This window comes from Phaeoacremonium minimum (genome assembly GCF_000392275.1).
Source record: "Phaeoacremonium minimum UCRPA7 unplaced genomic scaffold PA7_03_scaffold_288, whole genome shotgun sequence".
Taxonomy (NCBI): domain Eukaryota; kingdom Fungi; phylum Ascomycota; class Sordariomycetes; order Togniniales; family Togniniaceae; genus Phaeoacremonium; species Phaeoacremonium minimum.
This window is the reverse complement of record NW_006921193.1, coordinates 662,558-682,192: the sequence shown is the minus strand read 5'-3', so window position 1 is coordinate 682,192 and position 19,635 is coordinate 662,558. Positions and strand designations below refer to the sequence as shown.

General features: G+C 49.5%; 5 protein-coding genes across 5 annotated transcripts; 3 read left to right on the top strand and 2 right to left on the bottom strand.

The window, feature by feature from the left end:
• Nucleotides 1-1,169: 1,169 nt before the first annotated feature.
• UCRPA7_3613 (putative serine threonine-protein kinase prp4 protein) lies at nucleotides 1,170-3,842 on the bottom strand (the record flags this gene model as incomplete). The annotated part of the gene is made up of 6 exons (XM_007916113.1): nucleotides 1,170-1,394; nucleotides 1,997-2,365; nucleotides 2,421-3,316; nucleotides 3,365-3,612; nucleotides 3,665-3,710; nucleotides 3,818-3,842. 6 exons carry the CDS (start codon nucleotides 3,840-3,842, stop codon nucleotides 1,170-1,172), a joined length of 1,809 nt encoding a protein of 602 aa, XP_007914304.1.
• Nucleotides 3,843-5,016: 1,174 nt separating this feature from the next.
• Nucleotides 5,017-5,352, top strand: UCRPA7_3612 (putative coiled-coil domain-containing protein; the record flags this gene model as incomplete). Its single annotated transcript, XM_007916084.1, has 3 exons — nucleotides 5,017-5,038; nucleotides 5,102-5,191; nucleotides 5,258-5,352. The coding sequence occupies 3 exons, from the start codon at nucleotides 5,017-5,019 to the stop codon at nucleotides 5,350-5,352; spliced, it is 207 nt and encodes a 68-aa protein (XP_007914275.1).
• Nucleotides 5,353-5,835: 483 nt separating this feature from the next.
• On the top strand, nucleotides 5,836-6,723 carry UCRPA7_3611 (putative mpr-like gpcr protein; the record flags this gene model as incomplete). The annotated part of the gene is made up of 3 exons (XM_007916097.1): nucleotides 5,836-6,402; nucleotides 6,460-6,511; nucleotides 6,569-6,723. 3 exons carry the CDS (start codon nucleotides 5,836-5,838, stop codon nucleotides 6,721-6,723), a joined length of 774 nt encoding a protein of 257 aa, XP_007914288.1.
• A 1,756-nt stretch (nucleotides 6,724-8,479) lies between these two features.
• UCRPA7_3610 (hypothetical protein) lies at nucleotides 8,480-9,332 on the bottom strand (the record flags this gene model as incomplete). The annotated part of the gene is made up of 2 exons (XM_007916102.1): nucleotides 8,480-8,521; nucleotides 8,838-9,332. 2 exons carry the CDS (start codon nucleotides 9,330-9,332, stop codon nucleotides 8,480-8,482), a joined length of 537 nt encoding a protein of 178 aa, XP_007914293.1.
• Nucleotides 9,333-14,178: 4,846 nt separating this feature from the next.
• Nucleotides 14,179-16,107, top strand: UCRPA7_3609 (putative mfs sugar protein; the record flags this gene model as incomplete). Its single annotated transcript, XM_007916115.1, has 7 exons — nucleotides 14,179-14,392; nucleotides 14,443-14,634; nucleotides 14,688-14,949; nucleotides 15,002-15,271; nucleotides 15,319-15,445; nucleotides 15,670-15,925; nucleotides 15,974-16,107. 7 exons carry the CDS (start codon nucleotides 14,179-14,181, stop codon nucleotides 16,105-16,107), a joined length of 1,455 nt encoding a protein of 484 aa, XP_007914306.1.
• Nucleotides 16,108-19,635: the final 3,528 nt, after the last annotated feature.

Genomic DNA, 19,635 nt, shown 5'->3' with positions numbered 1-19,635 from the left:
CCACGCCGTAGCGCTGTAGGAGTGATACAGGGCGACAACTGAACGGATGTTGCCCGGCGAGGTGCAGGTCATGTCCTGCCGGATCTTCATGATCTGACAATGCTCGGCGCTAGTCTGAGCTGATGACATGACTGCGTACGTCTCTGCGCGCTTGCCTCTTGTCTATGGGTGATTGAAACATCTATTTTCGAGAAGAAGGTATCAAATTTTCTTGGTGGGTGTCTGGGAATAGGATCACCGCATGGCTGCTATTTTCGTGACCGTGGGCCATCATGCAAGCCTTATTAGATTTTGAGGGTTTTCGAGCCACTGACGCCGGAGACTGACCTGGAGTGGCTTTCACACAAGGAACGAGAGTCGATGATCCACAGTGGTGCACGTTATGGTTGATACTAGTGTTGCGTTGATGCGCGTTCTGCAAAGCGCTGACTCCCTATTTCAGGCAACAGTGGCGCTCCGGCTCATCGAAGCTTCGTTGAATGAGCTTTCGCTGCGATGTGAATCTTACCAACAGCAGATGAGCCTGAAACAACCGTCATGAAATGCGCCCTAGAGGATCCTACAAGAACCAATGACTGGAATTTAGAGACTGGCATCTCGATCCAACGATCACAGTGTCGTCGTAAGATCGGTCTATGGAAGGGGCCTAATCCTCTTCACATGATCGTACTAGCACCCAAGGACGCATACTCTTTGCATTATTCAGACTAACTAGGCGAGTGGCTCTGCCAGACTGACGAACTTCTCGAATGAGAAGGTCATGCATGAATGAGGATGGAACAGTCACCGAGTCAACAATGATCCTCACAGGCGTATTTTCTTATGGCATGACCTGTACGTTGTGACTAACCTGGCGAAAGACTCGCTAGTACTTCCATGTCGTTCCGGATCAATCCTTAGATGGCGTTAAATTAGCAGATCACTATCGGTACTTTAACATCAGAATCTGCTTACGCCTCAAGTGTGTGAGGATTTGCTAATGATTCAATTTCGAAGATCTAAATAGCTCTTTTTTCCCGAACAAGCAAGATACATATGCGGCAATGGGTTGATGATTACCCGTCTATGTAACTAAGGACAAAGCTTCTGCAGCTCAGCATCTCTAAACCAGAAGCAACGCCATGTCAGGCTCTATGTTCACACCACCTCGATTAAGAAACTATCTACATTTATCTTCGGGAAGATGGCCCAACCTTGTCTGTGAAAAATGGATGTCGTAGCGCCTCGGACGGCGTAATCCTCTTCTCGGGGTTCAGGTTCAGGCAGCGATCCAGCAAATCGTGGAAAAGATTGAGCTGCTTGGTCTCTGCATCGCTCATGCCGCTAGATGCAGCCATGAGGCGGGTGCGCAGGTCTCGGGTCGGCTTCACCATGGCTAAGGTTCTGACTGTAGTCTGTTGCATGAAACAAGGTTGGTTAGCGATGTGCTCATTAAATTCTATTTCCGTGAAGGATGTAAAAACTCCGAGGAAGCGTTGAATGTGGGGTACAGCAGTCGGCGACCTTGTCAACCGGAGAACAAGACCCAGCGCCAAAGGATGGTGAATGCTTGCTTGGTGGATGGGGTTGGGGGCGTCAGAGTGTGGCCGCTGTAGGCTGGATGTTGGTGAGGAGGGTGTCCTACTGACGGCGGCCCGGCTGCGACCATGAGACTCAGCGTATATGCAGACTTCTGCATGAAGAACACATCGAGACTCGCGTCATTTGACCACGATCAAGACCCAAGTCTGCTCGAAGTGAAGCTAATAGCGCCATCTCCCCACATGTGAATGGGACGGGCTGTGATGGTTCATCCATCTAGCGTTCGATCCAACCGCGCCCCGGCGCTTACCAGCCGCAAGCAGCCAAAAAAAGAAGCGCCCCCAAACTTCACAATAAAAATAGAAACATGCGTGATTCGACAAGCATTCTGAAACACCATATGCATGCGGGGATAACGAACAAGTGCAAGATGCAGATGGATGCTGTGACCATGCAATGGAAAGCTGCAACGTACCTTGCCTAAAACCTTATCTCTCTCCGTGCTGACGAAGTTGCCAGCCTCATCGAAATGAATTTGCCAAAGCTGTCCTCGGCGATACAGCTTTCCGCTCATCTTGCCGCGGATTTCCATGATAGTCTTCAGCATCTGGTTATTGCTGTCGCCAGTAAATAGAATTTTTCCGGTGTAGAGCTCATACAGGGTGCAGCCGATAGACCACATGTCGACTGCATAGTCATACGGCATTCCCAGAATGATCTCAGGAGCTCGGTAGAATCTGCTGACGAGATATGGTGTAATCTCATTGTGCGCGGTTGCGGCGTCTGATCGATCAATGGCCGTGCCTAAGTCGCAAATCTTGAGGACGTTGCGCTGGTCGTTTACCTATGAGATAGTTAGTATCTATTCTGGTATCATAGAGAGCAAAATGGTAACCTACCAAGATGTTGTCGGGTTTCAAATCGGCGTGAATGATGCTACACTTGCGCATGTGGGCCAAAGCGAGGAAAATCTGGTAGGCGTAGGCCTTCGTTGCACCCAAGTTGATGCCGACATTGTTGCCGAATTTCTTCAATACTTCTCGCAAATTCAAGCTGAGGTTTTCGAATGCCATGCAGAGATGACCCTTGTACTCGAAGGATCGCTCGAACTTGACAATATGCTTCTTGTTTTCAGGATCAGTGTCATTGAGCTTCTGCAGGATGGCAATCTCAGTGAAACCGCCCTTCTTCAATGCGTCATTATTCCTCATGATCTTGATGGCGACGAGCTTCTTGCTCGTAATGTCGACAGCTCGGGCAACGCCCGAGAACATGCCCTTGCCTAGAGTTGATTGTATTTGATATCGGCCATTTAATATCTCACCAGGTCGAATCTTGTAGTAGCCATCTTTGTCATCGCCGTCGAGGATCGCGCCGCCATTCGCAGCGGGTGCAAGCGAGTCCTCCTTCGTAACCGTTGATTTAGCAGCCGGCTTCGGAGCGACGAACTTGTCCTCGTCGAAATTTTCGGCGAACATATCGAAATCGTCATCGTCGTCTCCTTGTGCGGTAGCATCATTCTTCTGCTGCTCCTCTTCTTGCACTCCATTTGCAATTGCAGACTCACCGAGCTCCTCACCATGTAGGCCAACATTGCCAAAACGCATTTCGCCTCGGCGCTCATCTTCTTGCATGTCAATGGTAGGGTCATATGCTGCAGCGGATGGCCCGTCTTCGTCGTCAACTTTTGTCTCTCCATGCGTGTTGATCAGATCGTGATCATGAGCGATATTGAGAGCCTCCGGAGACATGGAATCTTGAGCACCCCGGGCTGAGAGGGCAGGAGAGGAGACACCTGACATAGTTAGTGATGAAGTGTGCCGCTCGACAAGGAGATACTTACCAGAGCGAGGAGTTCCTGGAGTCTTCAGAGGCGTGCTAACCTGGGTGGAGCCAGGAGTTGTGGGTGCAGGTTTGTCAGCCTGAACAGCCTGAAGAAACAAGGGAGTTGAGGCACGCGACTTTCTGAGAATAGCCTCTCTTCGGCGGCGTCGCCGCTCAATTTCGGCTTCTTCATCAAGAGGTTTCGGCTCCTCCCAGTCCTTTTCAGGGTCGGGATTCGACTCTTGCATAGCCTCCTTGGTTGATTCACTGGAGTCTAGTTAGCGTAGGAACTCTTTCTGCAGAGATATATCTGACTCACATGCTTCGTTGGACGGTGTCCTTAGATGTACCTTCAACCATAGCACCTTTATCAGATTTAGCAACTTCTTTGGAACGAGTAGTGTTTCCAGCCCCAGGAGCCCGCTTATACAAGGGGTCATCCCGTGCTTGCTTTTCATGGTGGGCACTGTACTTGATAGACTCAGCCTGCTCGCCATTCCGTTGTCGACCGAGATGGTCATCATTGCGCCTGCCTTGATCATATCGTCCCTTTCCTCCGCGGCCGGTTCGGAACGGAGATGGACTGCGTGTTCGTGGTCGCTTATCCGTATACCGATCGCGGTTGCGATCACGGTCGTCATACCGGTAATTGTCACGGGAGTCGTACCGGTGATTGGAAGGCCGATCAGGGTCCTCGTACCGACCCCGAGACGGTGGGCGATCTAGATCCTCATAAGGTTGTCGTGAACGTCGACTGTCATGTCGGGAGGATTCCTCGTAATGAACTTTGAAGCGTCGCGGATCCGGAGCACCTCGACCGCTGGATTGATACGAGTCGCGATCATCTCGAGATCGTTTATAGCCTCGGGGCGAAACATTTCGTTGAGACCGCGAGTCTCCGTAGTCTGGAGAGCGCGAATCTCTAGCTCGGCTTCTGTCTTGACGGTCAACACCGCTTCCATCATGATATGGCAGTGAAGTTGCCTTGGAACCCTCAACGTCGTGCTCTATGATCTCGCCTTCATCGGAGCTGCTGGCGGGAGACGCCATATCGACAAGCAGCAAAGCCGAAGCCGACAAGAATGATCTCTGACTTTGTTAGGTGGCGCGCGTCAGCTAAGCTTCACAAACGCTGTGACCAAGAACTGGAAAAAAGAGCCCAACCAGATCAATCCTGCCGACCGTTCAGAGACAGGACATGGCCTAGAAAGAGAAGCGAGAGGGTGATTGTCGATGTCCGTCAGGATTGACACAGGTATTCTAAAGATTCGCGCCACAAATGGGATGCTCTACGCGTCGGGAGCAAGGATGGCAGCCTGTGTGGATTGTGCGCAAGTGAGGTTGATTTGACGTTTTGGTCGATGCGGTTTTGACACCTGAGTCAGCTGGAAAGGAAGACGTAGGCAGGCGATAAGCGCTTATCTGAATGTAGTATTCTATTGGCTATCTCAGCCGCACGGGGGCGGGCGCAGTGGTCGCCAGAACGTTCAGGTGGAGGGGCAAGAATTCCTTATCGAGGGGCAGTCTAGAACCCCGAATCTGATTTTCAACAGCCTGATCCTTCACCGCATTACATCTTGCGACGGTGTCTTGCCATTATTGATTTGCTTTGTACAAGCCGCCGACCTTGGCACCACACGATCCATTACATTCAGGATTAATAGCATCATAATGGGTGGCCAGAACAGAGAAGGTTGGTTCCCGACGCAAGACGGATTTTTGTCTCTGTTGCGCTGACAGGATTGTTCTTACACAGGAGGCAAGGTCAAGCCCCTCAAGGCCGCCAAGAAGGAGAAGAAGGACATGGACGATGATGACAAGGCCTTCCTCGAGAAGAAGAGAGCCGGTTAGTCTTGTCTAACAAACATCGAATTCCTAGTGACTCGACAAAGCTGACATGGCCGGAATACAGACGAGAAGGCACGAAAGGAAATGGCCGACAAGGCTAAGGGCAAGGGACCACTGAACTCTGGAGCCCAGGGGATCAAGAAGAGCGGCAAGAAATAAATGGACGAAGGAAGACATTTGGCAGGGTCATTGTCTGCGAGCGCTGCAACTGCAGAGGCGTTTGATTGCGTGGAGTCTTGACGGGCATAGGACTACCTTCAGTGATAGATCCGACTTTAGGACATTGGAAATGCTTTTCACAAGCAAATAAAATCTTTTGCACATCAAGAGACTGTTACTTCCCTTTTGTTTTTTCATTGCGAGCATACGTAGAGACTTTGATGCCGATTGCATTTCTGTCGTCCGGGGCCTCGGCAGTCCGAGATGGGGCCACCCGGCGTTATCATGTGCGTTCCCAACAAATTCACGGAGCGAGTCCATGGTCCACTTGCAAGTCTCTTTCCTCAACGACTTACGACTTGAGATTGCATATAAAGAAGGAGTGGACGTATGATATATGTAAACTGGTGATTTGTATTTGATTAATTTGCGACATTGAGACAGCTGTTGAATTTGAGCAAAACCACTGCTCGCGGAGTAAATATGTCCAGAAACTCGGGACCTCCCTCCGAGGGTGTCCGCCAACGGCCCCGGCGCAACTCCGCCGCCGAGACGCTCATTGACACAGCTAAGCAAGTCGAAGCATCCGTCGAGAAGGCACTGCTATGGGCGTGGGATGAGCTGCCAAACTGGCGGCGCGACAACGCCTTCATTCTCCGGGGCTACCGGCCGACCTCCAACAGCTACTGGGGTTCCTTCACCAGCCTGGGCTACCTGCACAACGAGTCCGTCAACATCTGGTCGCATCTACTTGGGGCTGCGGGTTTCACCATCGCCGGGTCATTTTTGCATGGGGTGGTAGCACCTCGGTACGAAAGCGCGAGCGAAAGCGATATCATCGTCTTCGCATGCTTCTTTGCGGGCGCATTCTGTTGCCTGGGCATGAGCGCGACGTACCATGCGATATGCAACCACTCTCCGGATGTGGCCAAGTGGGGAAACAAGCTGGATTACTCGGGAATCGTCTTCTTGATTCTGGGCAGTTTCGTACCGGCACTGTATTATGGTTTCTTCTGCTCGCCCCGGCTCCTGACACTGTATCTCTCTATGGTAAGTGGCCCGCTCTGTTATTTCTGCAGCCCGACCTTGCTGACAGTATGTTAATAGATTTGCCTACTGGGTCTGGGATGCCTGACCGTGTCTTGGTTCGAGCACTTTCGTACGCCGCGCTGGCGCCCGTACAGAGCTATGATGTTCGTCGGGCTGGGAGTATCAGGCGTCGTTCCCGTCTTCCATGGACTGAAGATGCGCGGCTTCCAGAACCTCGACGAGCAGATGGGTCTCAGATGGGTGCTATTACAAGGAGCCCTTTACATATTCGGAGCGTTCCTCTATGCTGTAAGCTATCTATTTGTGAAAGAAACTTGTTGAAGCGGTTATTAACACATTACAGCTTCGGTGGCCGGAGCGAAGCTTCCCTGGTACATTCGATATCTTGGGGAGCTCCCATCAATTATTCCATATTCTCATCTTATTCGCGGCTGGTTTCCATCTTTATGGTATGGCGAAGGCATTTGACTTTCATCACAGTATCATGGGAGCGCAGTGCTGAGGTTGGACCTCATTAAACTGCGTTAGAATTATAGATAGATTTCTCATTTGGGACTATTGGGTATCAAAAATCAAAGCTCCATGTCCACATCAATGGGCTCTTCGTGCGCACCGCGATCGCATTCAACTCCAAGATCCATCACTCTCACGAGTCCCGATCCCATAGCAGCCGCTGCCCACCAGCCAACTTCGATGTTCGGATTCCATGCTACCGCTGTAATCCGTGTAAGAGGCTCTTGTATAGCGAATCTGGTTTCCGATGTGGCCTCCGGCGCGGCAAGATCCTCATCATCTAGATCTATTTCGCCCTTGATCACTGGCCCCTGTGGCTTCCTTCCTCTGTTGGTCTTTTTCTTGGTCTTCGTCTTTCTGCCCTTCATGCGTGCCTCCGTCAGCCCCCTCTGGTAATCGGTTCGGCCAGTGTTGTTCGTCTCAGGCAAAAAGCCCTGTAAGATCCTCGAGACGCCCCGGACAGCCTCTGTTTCAAGTGACGCGATCTTTTCGACGGGACGGAAATCATGTTGGAAAACTCTGAGTTTGAAGACCTCATCTCCCCTGTCTTTCATAATTGATTTTAACGCGTTGAATGCCCATACACTGCCGTCCGCGGATCCGACAAGGACAAACGGGTGGCATGTGCCTGAGCTTACGCAAGTCGGCTGACTGGGGGCGGTGAAAAGGGTCCGGCTCTGGATGTAATAGCGTACATGTGTGAAGCCAACAACCGTGTTCGCTGGGGTTGGAGTTGGGTGAATACCGAAATAACCTTGCATGTGGTCGTTCCAGCTAATCAAATCTGGCTGAAAGTTGACGGCGCCTGGCAGTGGGATATAGGTTGTCTCGATGCTCGGTAAGCTGAGATCTGTCACCTCTGGACAGCCCCCGACTGGTATTGAAGCGATCATGTATGGCTTTGATGGATAGCCGCTACTTATATCAATGATCTGGCTGATATGCACTGAATGGCGGGCAATAAGTTGACAAGGACTGATGGACCAGAGAGAAATAGAACCATCGGAATGGCCTAAGCACAGGCGATTGATGTTCACCCAGGTTAGGCATGTTGTGGCAACATTGTACTCCTCCGTCAAGCCCAGCGTAGCGATAGGTTCTTCAATCCAGTCTGTGTAGTGTAAGTAACATGATTTCCTAAGCGAGGAATTCCACATACCAAATGCTGCTTGACTATCATTTTCTTGGTCTTTCACCAATATGACGCGCACCTGACCATCGCTGGCCAAGATGGCAAGAACTCCATGAACACTATCGTTGGGGACTGGCACTGGGCACCACTCCATTCGCTTTGGACGGCCCCAGCCGAAACAAGCAGCTCTGAAGAGTTGTGGTGAGCCTAAAGACGGTCGAATAATCCCAGCCGAGTCCTTTATCGTGGGGAACTTCCAGAACTGGATAGATCCGTCCTTCTTGTCATCTTCTTCGCCATCTTCATCGGTGTCTCGATAAGCCTGATCAGAATGTGGGATGACAGCCATCGCTAATATCTGATATGCTTGATCTCGAATTGGTGCCCATTTCATGCTGAGCACGAGGCCAGCAACGTCAAGCAACCAGCCATTCAAAACGCCTCGTTGGGAATCGACGCCAGCAACTGGAGTGCCTGATTCCGATATGTGTAGGCTATTTCCATAGGTGAGAGAAAACTCCTCCTGATCGGTGTGAGGTCCTAAAAGAAGCTTCAATTCCCGGCTTTCCCGCGTAACGAAGCGTTGAGCATGTTTGGCGGGTATGGAATGTGTCCTTTGTTGAATATTCTTGCTTGCCAGATACCTTTGAATCCAGGAAGTAAATTGATTTTCCTGGTGCCGTTCAAATCCCTTAGCCAGCCAGGGGCTGGCCACGACGCCACCCTTAGAGGAAAAGGTCTTTGCAGGGAAAACATGATGCTGTAGCCACCGTTGCAGCATGTCGTATACTATGCTCAGATGCTTCTGGCCGGTGCTATAGTAGAGATCTGCAAGCTGGTGGTGCCTCGTCCATCGTTTCAACGGTCCAACATAGATTCGAGTCTGCCGGATATCAGTAGGATAGGCGGGGACCTCATGGACATGCCCGGATGGCTTGGGCTTCTGCTTCTTCGGTCTTATTCTTTTCGGCGCTGCGCGTCCACGTCCAATCTCAGAGTCAACGGCGATGGCCTCATTATCATCGTCGTCGGAGATTTCAGCCTCACTGACCTCGTCATCGAAGTCATCGTCTATCTCCGTTTCGGCTTCAACGAGATTGTCATTGCCATTGGCGTCCTTGGTGCCACTTGCTGAGGCGTTCACCTCATCGAAATTGACATCGTCTTTGTCCTGGCGCGATGCCCGCCGTGCTGCAGGGTCGTCCGACTCCTCATCTGAGCTGAGACCATAGACATCTGCGCCGTAGGTGAAGCGCGTCTCTTTATTCTTCCTTCGGGTGCGCATCGCGATCTATGTGGGAGAACTCCTGGTGCTCAGTCAGTGGCCCAGAAGTCGCGTCGCGCGGTGTTGCAGTGTGCCCCGCATGAGGTAAGGAATTTTTAGGTATCGATCGCGGGGTATTGTTGCGCTGGCGAAACCTTGTAGTGGGTAAGCTCTGCTCTGCCAGGGTGTCATGTTCCAAGACTTTATTGCGATTCTTCGCTCGCAGAGAGCCACCTGCTGTCAATCGGCTGCTTGAACAAAAATTCAAACTTTTGAGAGACGATGAAGCTGCAGATCGTCAAATTTATTATGAATTGCCATGAAGAAGCGCCGTCTCCAATTCGCAGGTCAAAATCGAGGCCCTGTTGTGGGTGTGCTATAATGTAACATGATCCATTGATAACATCTCTAAATATCAACGACTTTATTACATCTTGTCACTGAACCCTTATCCCCACATCCCTGTACATTTCAAGCCTAGCATATAGGCAGCTCGAAGAAGCCAGTCGTCTTGAAAAGGCCCAGGGCTCTCCTACCAAGTAATCCGGTCTTATGATACGAAACTCAAGCGGCTTCTCAGTCAGCATCACTGGCCGCTTTTACGGCCGCTTGGTAACCCGGCTCAACTTTAACTTACTTTCTGATCAGTCCTCATCAGACTTGCCCAGTCTGTACGCGATCCTGCTCACCCTTCTCCTTAATAGCACTGGGATAGTCTATTGGTTCCATGTTCAGGCTTTCAACTCTGGGACTGTTTATGTCACCCTGCCTAATCTCCGCAATAGTTATGGCAACCGCAACTGGGAGGCTATCTTGGCTCTTACTTTGGGCCCATGTTCCGAGATCTCGATCTCTTCAGTGCTAGTCCCATGAGCAACAATCCTTTAGATTTAGTTGTGAAAAGCTGGCAAGTAGGGTCTTGTCTTGTATATGGCTTGAATATGGCTCTTTCTGTCCAGGCTTTTCCGTGGTATTCTAACCCGAACCCTATTATACTAGAGAGTTAACTCTCGAATCTATCAAGATTTCTCTGTGGTATTAGCACTTTATTCACTCATGGATGACTCTGAAGTCGCACAAGCGTCTAAGAACTTTGTCCTTCTAGTCTCCAATGAATCTCGTCCAATAGGAAAAGCTCAAAGCGCCGCTGCTGAACTCTTGGGCTTCTAGAGAGCCAGCCGGAGAGTCAGCGATATTGCAGATAGCGACATGCCAAGACTTGCCATCCTATGGAATCACTCAACAAGCCACTACATGTAGATGGAACAATAGATGAATTGATTCAGTCAAGCAATTGTCAGGGTTTCCGAATGGTGGATCTTATTAGTACATGGACTGTTTTTGCCGAGCTCTAGACTACATCCCGTAAGTAATTAAGAACCTGGTCTGTTGAAAGCCTTCGCGGGTGCCCTGTCATAGCTTGCCTGTAAGCAACTTTCAGGCGTTCCAGGCAATTCAGCCCCAGGATAGCACGAGCCAATGACCGCCCAAATACAACAATGGCCTCACATATTCTGAACAGTGGCGTTGATGCATGACATATGCAGAGTGTCTGCCAACGTATGCTCTTCGCAGCAAATCATCTTGCTGCCCATCCCGCAACAAGGTAAACACTGGACTCGTCTCACCGTAGATAAAAGCTGGAGCCGCCAGTCTGGTGTAACTCCTTTTTCTCCCTTCACTCGGCAACGACATAATACTCGCGAATAATCTTTTGTATTACGAAGCCTCTACACAGGCAACTACATTTGTAGTATATCGATAACTCTACGGGCGGGGGAGACCCCGCCTTCGTTCAATTTATTGCGATCATGATGGTCATCAACTAGCCCACGGCCAGTCAAGTACGCCATGGAGGCTCGGCACACGAACCTTCTGCGTCTTTTGTAACTCTTTCGTCGACGAGACGGAAACTCGGTGTTTCGAGGACCCTGACAATGAGCCACTGCTGCCTGACTTACCGAAACAGCAGAGTGGTGATCAGCAGTCTGAACACACTGCTGACCCGCGCCGTTTATTATCGAGTCCGAATTTCGAGGGTTTCAGCGTCTCGTTATCGAAAGAGTTTCTTGAGTCTACTAATAGCCTCCCGTTATCGGCTACTGCGTCCCTTACCCCTGGCGTATCTACCTCTGATATGCAGTCTCTTCCTAGTCCATTGACACCAGCTTCACCACTCAATACTGGAAATCAGTCAGCAACACGGCCCTACCCATGTAGGCAAGGCTGTACGGCACTATTTCCGTCGAAACGCGAACTAGAGCGTCATTACTCAACATTCTCGCATCAGCCAGAACTGTATGACGCCTGTTCTTTGGTGTCCCAAGCATCCTTCCATTGCGCCTGCGGCTACGTTAGTCCTCGCCGTGACAATTACAAACGACACATTTATGATTGTACACGACTCGTCAAGCAGCCATATAGGTGTAGTAATGGGCATACTGGAACGAACCACCTGGAGTGGTTCGCTCATTTGGAAGGACCCGACTGCAAACCGAAACGAGGGGCCCCAAGGCGGCGTGTGCCGAGACGGGAAGATGTGATATGACTTCATCAGGCCTTCCAATGTGTATCTCGACTCTGGTGTACCTAGGTAAATCCAGGCGCACAAAGAACTGGTCGGTACAACAGGACGACCGTGTCGGAATTACAGCACGACCTTCAGAGAACACAAGAAAAGCACTGATGGAAGGTAGACGCAAGCAATTGTTGACTTTCCATGCTATGATGATCGTGTTGGGAAAGGGGAGGGGCGAGCTCCTAGCTGCCGGTTGATGTTGCAGAAGAAGCCGGTGGTGTCGTCTTTGTATTTTGCTTTGCCAGAGCTTGCGTCATTGTGCCTTTATCAGTGGGCACTCACCACTCGCCTTTTTTTTTTTTCTCGAGGCTGAGACTTGACTTTCGATACTGAGATTTGAGAAAAGGGGGGAAGAAAAAGATAACGAATACGAGCTGAATTATCAACCAAAGATACAACGATGTATAATTAGTCAAACTATCAATTTGGGGTTGCCTGGAATACAGTACGCAGCCCAATTGCCTCATTATCTACATTATATTGCCCTAAATGCTTCTTTTTTGTGCGTGCAGCGAGGTATTTCATGGGCGTTGACCAGCAGTTCGCACTGAGTACAGTTTAACTTGATGCATCAGCCATTCTAAGCCTCCAACGTAATTTTCTCTCACCGGAAGATACTTGAACGATGACATAGAATTGACTTTATATGACTTGTCGCTAGGTGACTGATATGACTTCTCAGATTATCACCCACTGCCACTGAATCTCTGGACAGTCGTTGATGTATTGCATATCTGGGCCATCACACTCGATTTGCCAAATGACACCAGCCTTTGTTAGCTGCAATGTGTAACTTACATAGTAGGGCGATATTATACATGATCTTGTATATTAACTGCATGACCACGGCTGATCTCCTCAGCCGGGCATCCCGCACGGAAAGACGGCCCTTTGGACTTTTCAGTTAGGGGATTATGAGATCTTTGTCTATGCTAAGAATTATACCAAGAGGTCCATACAACAACCATTTCCTGTCAGCGCTAGTTTTTGCAGCGCAAAGCCGGGCTATTGTCGGTCTGGGTGCTGAGTGGAACCGCTGTTCGCCGCCTCGGGTCATGGAAAGCGAGGGCCCTGTTCTTGAAGTCGTGACACGAGGTCGCGGTGCATTCCCAGGGGTCTGGAATCCACCTGCCTATGTCAGTCTTCCCTGGAACCTGGTTGGAGTATTATTGACAATTATTGGCTGCAAGCCAGTCGTATTCGCTGTTAGTGGTTGGTTGCTCGTGCCTATATTGACTCTCCAAGACTAAGACGGGATTCAGGTATTCAACCGGTCGCCTATTGGTGTGACATTGAAAGGTGCTGACAGTCTGCCCACAATTCGCGAGCTAATTTCAACAGCCCAAGTTGTCCGAGGCACAGCAATTAAGTCCGAATGTGTAAACCTCAGTGTTGCCAGATTCGATTCAGCTGAAATCGACGTTTATCTCCTGACCAACCACGATGCTTTGGCTTTGGCCTTAGCCCTGCATGTCGTATTTCCAACGGCGTCGTGTGGAAGCATCTGCCGACTCTAGAAGAAACTGTCCAGCAACGCCACAACGTCAGAAAATCTACGAAATGAAGCCAACTCCGCCGCGAACCCGCAGCTATCGCTCTCAATACGCTGTCTCCTGAGTCCGGCGACTCTTACAATGCGGGGACCCCGGCCAGAAGAAGACTAGAGGAAATCTGGGGCGTACACGCTAACGGAACACCGCAGAATTGAGCCGTCTCCTCGTTGCATTTATCCATCTTGGCTTGCTGGGGTTCGTCTGTCGAATAAGCCCGCTCCAATGGGCGTCGCCCTGGACTGCTCCTTGCAGAATCACCAGTCTTGTCCCAGGACCGTGGCTGCCAGTCGGTCCTATGATTACTTGTATTGGCCGCGCGGGCCATCGCTAATATCGCTGTCATCGTTGTTGGTCCGTCAGGAGCTATACCGCATCGCACACCACATGGCATGGATGCCTTCACAGGACCACTATCCAATGGCCTCGAATTCCATGCTTCGGTACCACAAATCCCATTGCCAAGCCTGATCCCGTCTCCATCTCCAACCACTCCTGCCCCGCATATTGGAGTCCATGGAGATCCCTCATGCGCGTTCCAGCCGTCAGGCAGCGCAGTGGCTGCTATGGGCCGACGCGACTATGTCTATCGTTGAGACGACCAGAGGAGATAAATGGGTGTGTGACCCATTTCAGCTGAGAACCTACTGTTCTCTGTCTTCATGCCCTGCACGAAATAGTCCTTGAGACGCCTTCGAAGTAATCAGAACATCGTTTCAAGCTCTGTTATTTCAACAACATGGCGATTCATTCAGCCACGGCCGCAGAGACCGGCAAGTCTGATCCCATCATTACCAGGCTTGCCAGCGAGGACAAGACGCGATGGTTCAGAAAGCCAAATCTTCGTTTACTATACCTCATGCTCTTTCCGACTTGCATGGGCATCGAATTGACCTCCGGTTTTGACTCCCAGATGATCAACGCGTTGCAAATTGTGCCTTATTGGAAGCTCTGTAAGTCGCAATCAATCCCGGATCGCACACATGCTGACAACTTTACCAAGACTTCGGTGATGCAGAAGGGAACATAAATAGCAGTCTTAAGGGTATCATTGCAGCTGCTTACTCTCTCGGAGCTATTCTATCTCTTCCTTTCGTTCCGATAATCAATGACAAGTTCGGACGGAGATGGTCCATATTTGGAGGCTCCGCTGTGATGTGCCTTGGTGCAATCATTCAGGGATTCGCGCAGCATGGTTGGTATAACTGTGAAAATAGCTCAATTATCATTTACTGACTGTACAAATAGAGGCCATGTACATCATAGCCCGCATGATTCTCGGCTTTGGCATCCCGACCTGTATCGTTTCTGGATCCTCCCTGATCGGTGAGCTCGCCTATCCGAAGGAGCGAGCGGTTCTCACATCACTATTCAACGTGAGCTACTTCATCGGCAGCATTGTAGCTGCAGCTATCTGTTTCGGAACAAACAATATCAAGAGCAACTGGGCGTGGAGAATCCCGTCTCTGCTGCAGATATGCCCCTCGCTGCTCCAGATGAGCTTTGTCCTGTAAGTTTCATCACATTGCAGCATCGCAATTGTACTGACGCCAGGATCCCAGTTTCCTTCCTGAAAGCCCTCGATGGCTTATCACTAAGGATCGGATGGAAGAAGCTGAAGCAATTTTAATCAAGTATCACGCGGAAGGAGACACAGAGTCAGAGTTCGTCAAGGCTGAAATGGCGCAAATGCATACCACTATTGGATTGGAGCTTGAAGCTTCCAAAAGGTCTTGGATCGACCTCTTCGCCACATCTGGTATGCGTCGTCGTTTGCTCATTACCTCCTTCCTGGGCCTCTTTACACAATGGTCTGGCAACACCCTCATCTCGTAAGTGAATCCTCATCGGACCTTGGTTTATTTATTTACATATATAGATATTACTTGGGTGACCTTCTCAAGATGATCGGGTTCGAGGATTCGACATACATCCAGAAGATCAATGTCTCCATGTCATGCTGGCAGTTATTCTGCGGTGTGCTCGTTGCCTTGCTCGTCCTTAAGGTTCGTCGGCGGGTCATGTACCTGATCTGCACCTGCAGTCTGCTTGTCTGCTATATCTCGTGGACAATCTCCATGGAGCGTGCCCAAACAGCTGCCAATGCTGGCCATCCAAATAATCATGCAAATATCGCCACTCTGTTTTTCATCTACGCATATTCGCCGTGCTATAACATCGGCTATAATGCCTTGACTTACAGTAAGATACAATGAATGCTACTTGTTAGAATCCTCATACTGATTATATACTAGCCTACATGGTGGAAGTGTGGCCTTATGCCGAGCGTTCTCGTGGTATTGCTGTCTTCCAGCTGTTCGGCCGCTTGGCGGGTTTCTTCACAACCTTCGTCAACCCCATCGGTCTCGACCATGCCGGCTGGAAGTACCTTATCTCGTACTGCTGCTGGCTCGCATTTGAAGTCTGCTTCGTGTACTTCCTCTTCCCCGAGACTTTTGGCCGTACTCTCGAAGAGTTGGCTTTCAGTAAGTCATTTCCACTTCCCTCGTAATTTCAACGCTAATCCACATTAGTATTCGAGGACAAGCATCTAGCAGACCAGGCGGTCAAGGCTGTTGAGAAAGTCGTGCATCACGAAGTTGTTGCGGTTGACGGGGAGGGCAAAGCCAGTGGAGATGGAGGAGAGGTCAGGAAGGAGGTGGTTTGAGCACTATACTCTACTTATCCTCATATGAAGCCGCGTTGACTCTCACATCCAAGCACCTTGGCATGTGCGACGCATAACAGCTTGAATTATTGTTAATCTATCAGAGTTGAGGTACCACCATATGAGGTATCCACAGTTCTCCGCAAGATCACTATGATTGCGCGACATCTAAAAGCTCTACAGGATACTCTGTGCCACTATCTCGCCTTCTTACTGAGAAAAGGCCTCGAATTTTCTTGGTCTTTCTGTCAGCCTGTTGTGTCTTCTTCTTGTCATGCCAGTTCAACATCCTTTCCGGCCGTGAGCTACATGTCTCGACTGACGTCTGTGAATTGGAATCATCCCGTAATAAGCTCGGTGTAAGAGAAATCCGTTTCGTCTCTGTGGTATAGTCTGTGAAAAATGATTCTGTGCTTCTCATCATGCGCCCTCCGTTGAACACAAGCTTACTGGGCGATTGTGGCTGATCATCTCCATGCGTCTCTAGTTCGTTGCTTTCTCTTGTATCCAATGAGATGTCTTCGTCCTGAGCTGGCTCGATTGAAGGCTCAACGTCTGATGAATTGGCTTCCGCAAGAAGCCTTTAGTTACGGTAGAATTCTTGTTCGATGAGCCACCCAGAAGTATCCTCTTCTACAGAATCAGTATGAAAGTCGTAAGTCTTCGAGTGACCTATGAATGTCGGGGTCCCTCTTAATGTGACTGTCTTTTTTTGTTCATTTCTCTTGACAATGCTCCTTGGCAGTGTCGTTGTAGTTCGATCTGTTGTGCTTGGTATGATTTCAGTGGTAAGCTAGACAAGTCAGTTATATCGCTTGAAATACTCTTGAGAAACGTACAGCAATATTCCTGTGCTTATTCAACCGGGCGAGTCTTTCCACTGGCGTCTCAACGAACTCTGAAGGTAGGTATCCTGTTGCATCATTAGCTGAGAACTTTCTGAGAAGGGGCTACATACCAATTGAGTTGTCTCCGATCAACCTCACTAGCCACCAGTAATTATTATTGTCATCGAGCAACACCATAGTATCTCCCTTGGTTGCATTGATCTGCCCCTCGACAGTCGCTTTAAACGTGTGGAGTGCATATACAAAATCGTAATCAATGTCGTCTGCATCAAAGAGTCAGGCCATTGTCTCATATTGTATTTCATGAGATTCTCACCAGGAGGTATTAAATCAGAATAAGAATCGTCGTCTTCGTCGTTGTCGACATCAATTTCGCCTGCTGTACTGTCGGACACATCAATTTGAGTGTCTTCTGTCTCCGTTGTTTCGTTGCGAGAGATGACCTCTAGCAACTCTCTAACATGACCATCCTCTGGCGCTGCTGTCAGCTCTGCTTGCGATGCATCACTAACGTCAGAGCTTTCGGTGGTCGAATCACTGATCAGCTGAATTGGCTGATCGTCTGCAAACCCTGAGACTTCAGCTTGCGCTCTATAATATCTCGCATTCGCGAGTTCGCGCAGCGTCAGAGGCATAGCAATGACCGAAAGAATGGATATGTCTGCCAGACTATAGCCCGAAAACACTGACCATGCATGGGAGCGTTGAACAGAGCTGACAAATGAGCAGTCGCACTCGTTGTGTTCGTTTCTGCGATACACCCATGATTGCTCCAGAATACTTTCGAATGCGAAACCTGTCTCATTTACTGAAAATGTGCGTATATTGCTGCTGGAGTCGCAATTCGAGTAGTTGTGACCGACCTCTCTAATGGTTTGTACCTCATTGTCTGCATCACTTGATTGATGCTGTGCTATGGTGTAGTCATCTCCTAAGCGTCTTGTAAATGTGCTCATGGCATCAAAAGAGTCCTCCGACTGAGAAAGAAGGCGTTTCAATATTTTGTTCTCACTTAAGACCTCTTGGATTAGGATCCGTAAAGTGGCCTGACTTTGCGAGGCTTCTAGATCCGATTGACTGCCTTTCTATGAGCCTAATATTGACAAATGGGTCTTTTGAAGTTATGTACCATTGAAGTATACTCAACATAAGAGTCAAAGACGTTTTATACCTTTGAACTTTGGCCAGGTGCTCCTCAATCAATTTCGAGTATCTCACCCAAGTGATTGCTACGTGAATCCTAGCCAACCCACTCAGTAGTTGCAATAGGCTTTCGAAGTTCGAAAATGCCAACATAGCGTCGGCCAAGGTTACTCTCAAGTCATCGATCTGTATCAGAGCAGACCGTTGCGGATTTATTCGGTCGAGGTGTTCTAGATAGCGTTGCATAGAACACAGCGCGAGCTCGGCATGTTTGACTTCTGTTCTAGCCTCGTGGATCGTTGTCGGGCATTGCTTGATGGCCGCTATCCCCTCCAAAAGAGTATATACCTTGCCCGCCGCTGTCAGGAGGCCCACGACAGATGCCGTAACACTTAACGGATCCATTTACTAACTGTGAAGGACTAGAGACCATGACGATGTCTGTGGAAATGCGAGTCGTGTGGTGTTTCCTAGCAATACACCAGATCTCTCTGGTGGTGTTCACGGGAGCACTGCCTGAGGTGGTGGCGCAGTCAAGCCTCCATGCAAGGGCTGTATGGGCGGCCTACGAGGTGAACTAAAGTTGCATAGCCAGCGCGCAATCACCATGAGCTGAATGGATCAGCCATAACCACTGGCTGCACTGCAGCGCTAGCTTCACGCAAGTCGTCTTAAGTAGAGCGCCTCACGGCGCCTAAATTTCCAGTGCCGATCCCTGTCTGTCACGAAACCAAAGTGAGCATAGCCAAAGAAGTTGTCAAAACAATGTTCAACGGCTTTATGTTCCACGAGAATTGTTGAGCAAAGACATGCTTCGCATATGGGTTACCTTGAGTCTTCTACAATCATCCAACATTGGTAGTGATAAAACTCCTTCGTGTCAGACACTAATAGGCTATTTCTTACGTGCAAGCTTATTTTGAAACACATAGTCACTTTTTCGTAATCTGGGAAAACATAGAGACAAAGCTATCTAGATGCGAGACCATAACCATGGAGATATTTGAAAGCTTCTCTAGCAACTAACGCTTTCTGCCCCTAACTTAATCTAATATGTTGGTATGATAAGTTCAATCTAGTAATATGGTGCTAAAGAATTGCGCCGTTCTAAATGGTCTATCGTTCTGTACAGCCGCGTGTAGCCGCGTGTACTATGCTTCAATGTTCTCAGCCGATGTAGTACCGGCGTCGCGACCAGAGCCTCCTTGCATTCGAGCAAAGAGAACTGCAGCTTCTCGAGCATATTTGCACTTCATTCTCACCACTGCACCATATTTGTAGCCCAAGATGGGGAATGGCATGCAGGCCACGGTCAAAAAAGCGGGCACGCTACTCGCCCAGTGTATACCAAGGTTCTGGTACATCTTGGTAACGAAGAGTGGGAAAGCTGTGGCAAAAAGAGACCTCAGCATGGCGCTGGCTGCAAGAACTGAAGCAGCATAGATTGTATAGGAGTCGAGGAGGTAGTTGAGACATGAGAGGAATACTAATACGCAACCGAGGCCGAAAGGCGCCGATACGATAATGCTGACTGACC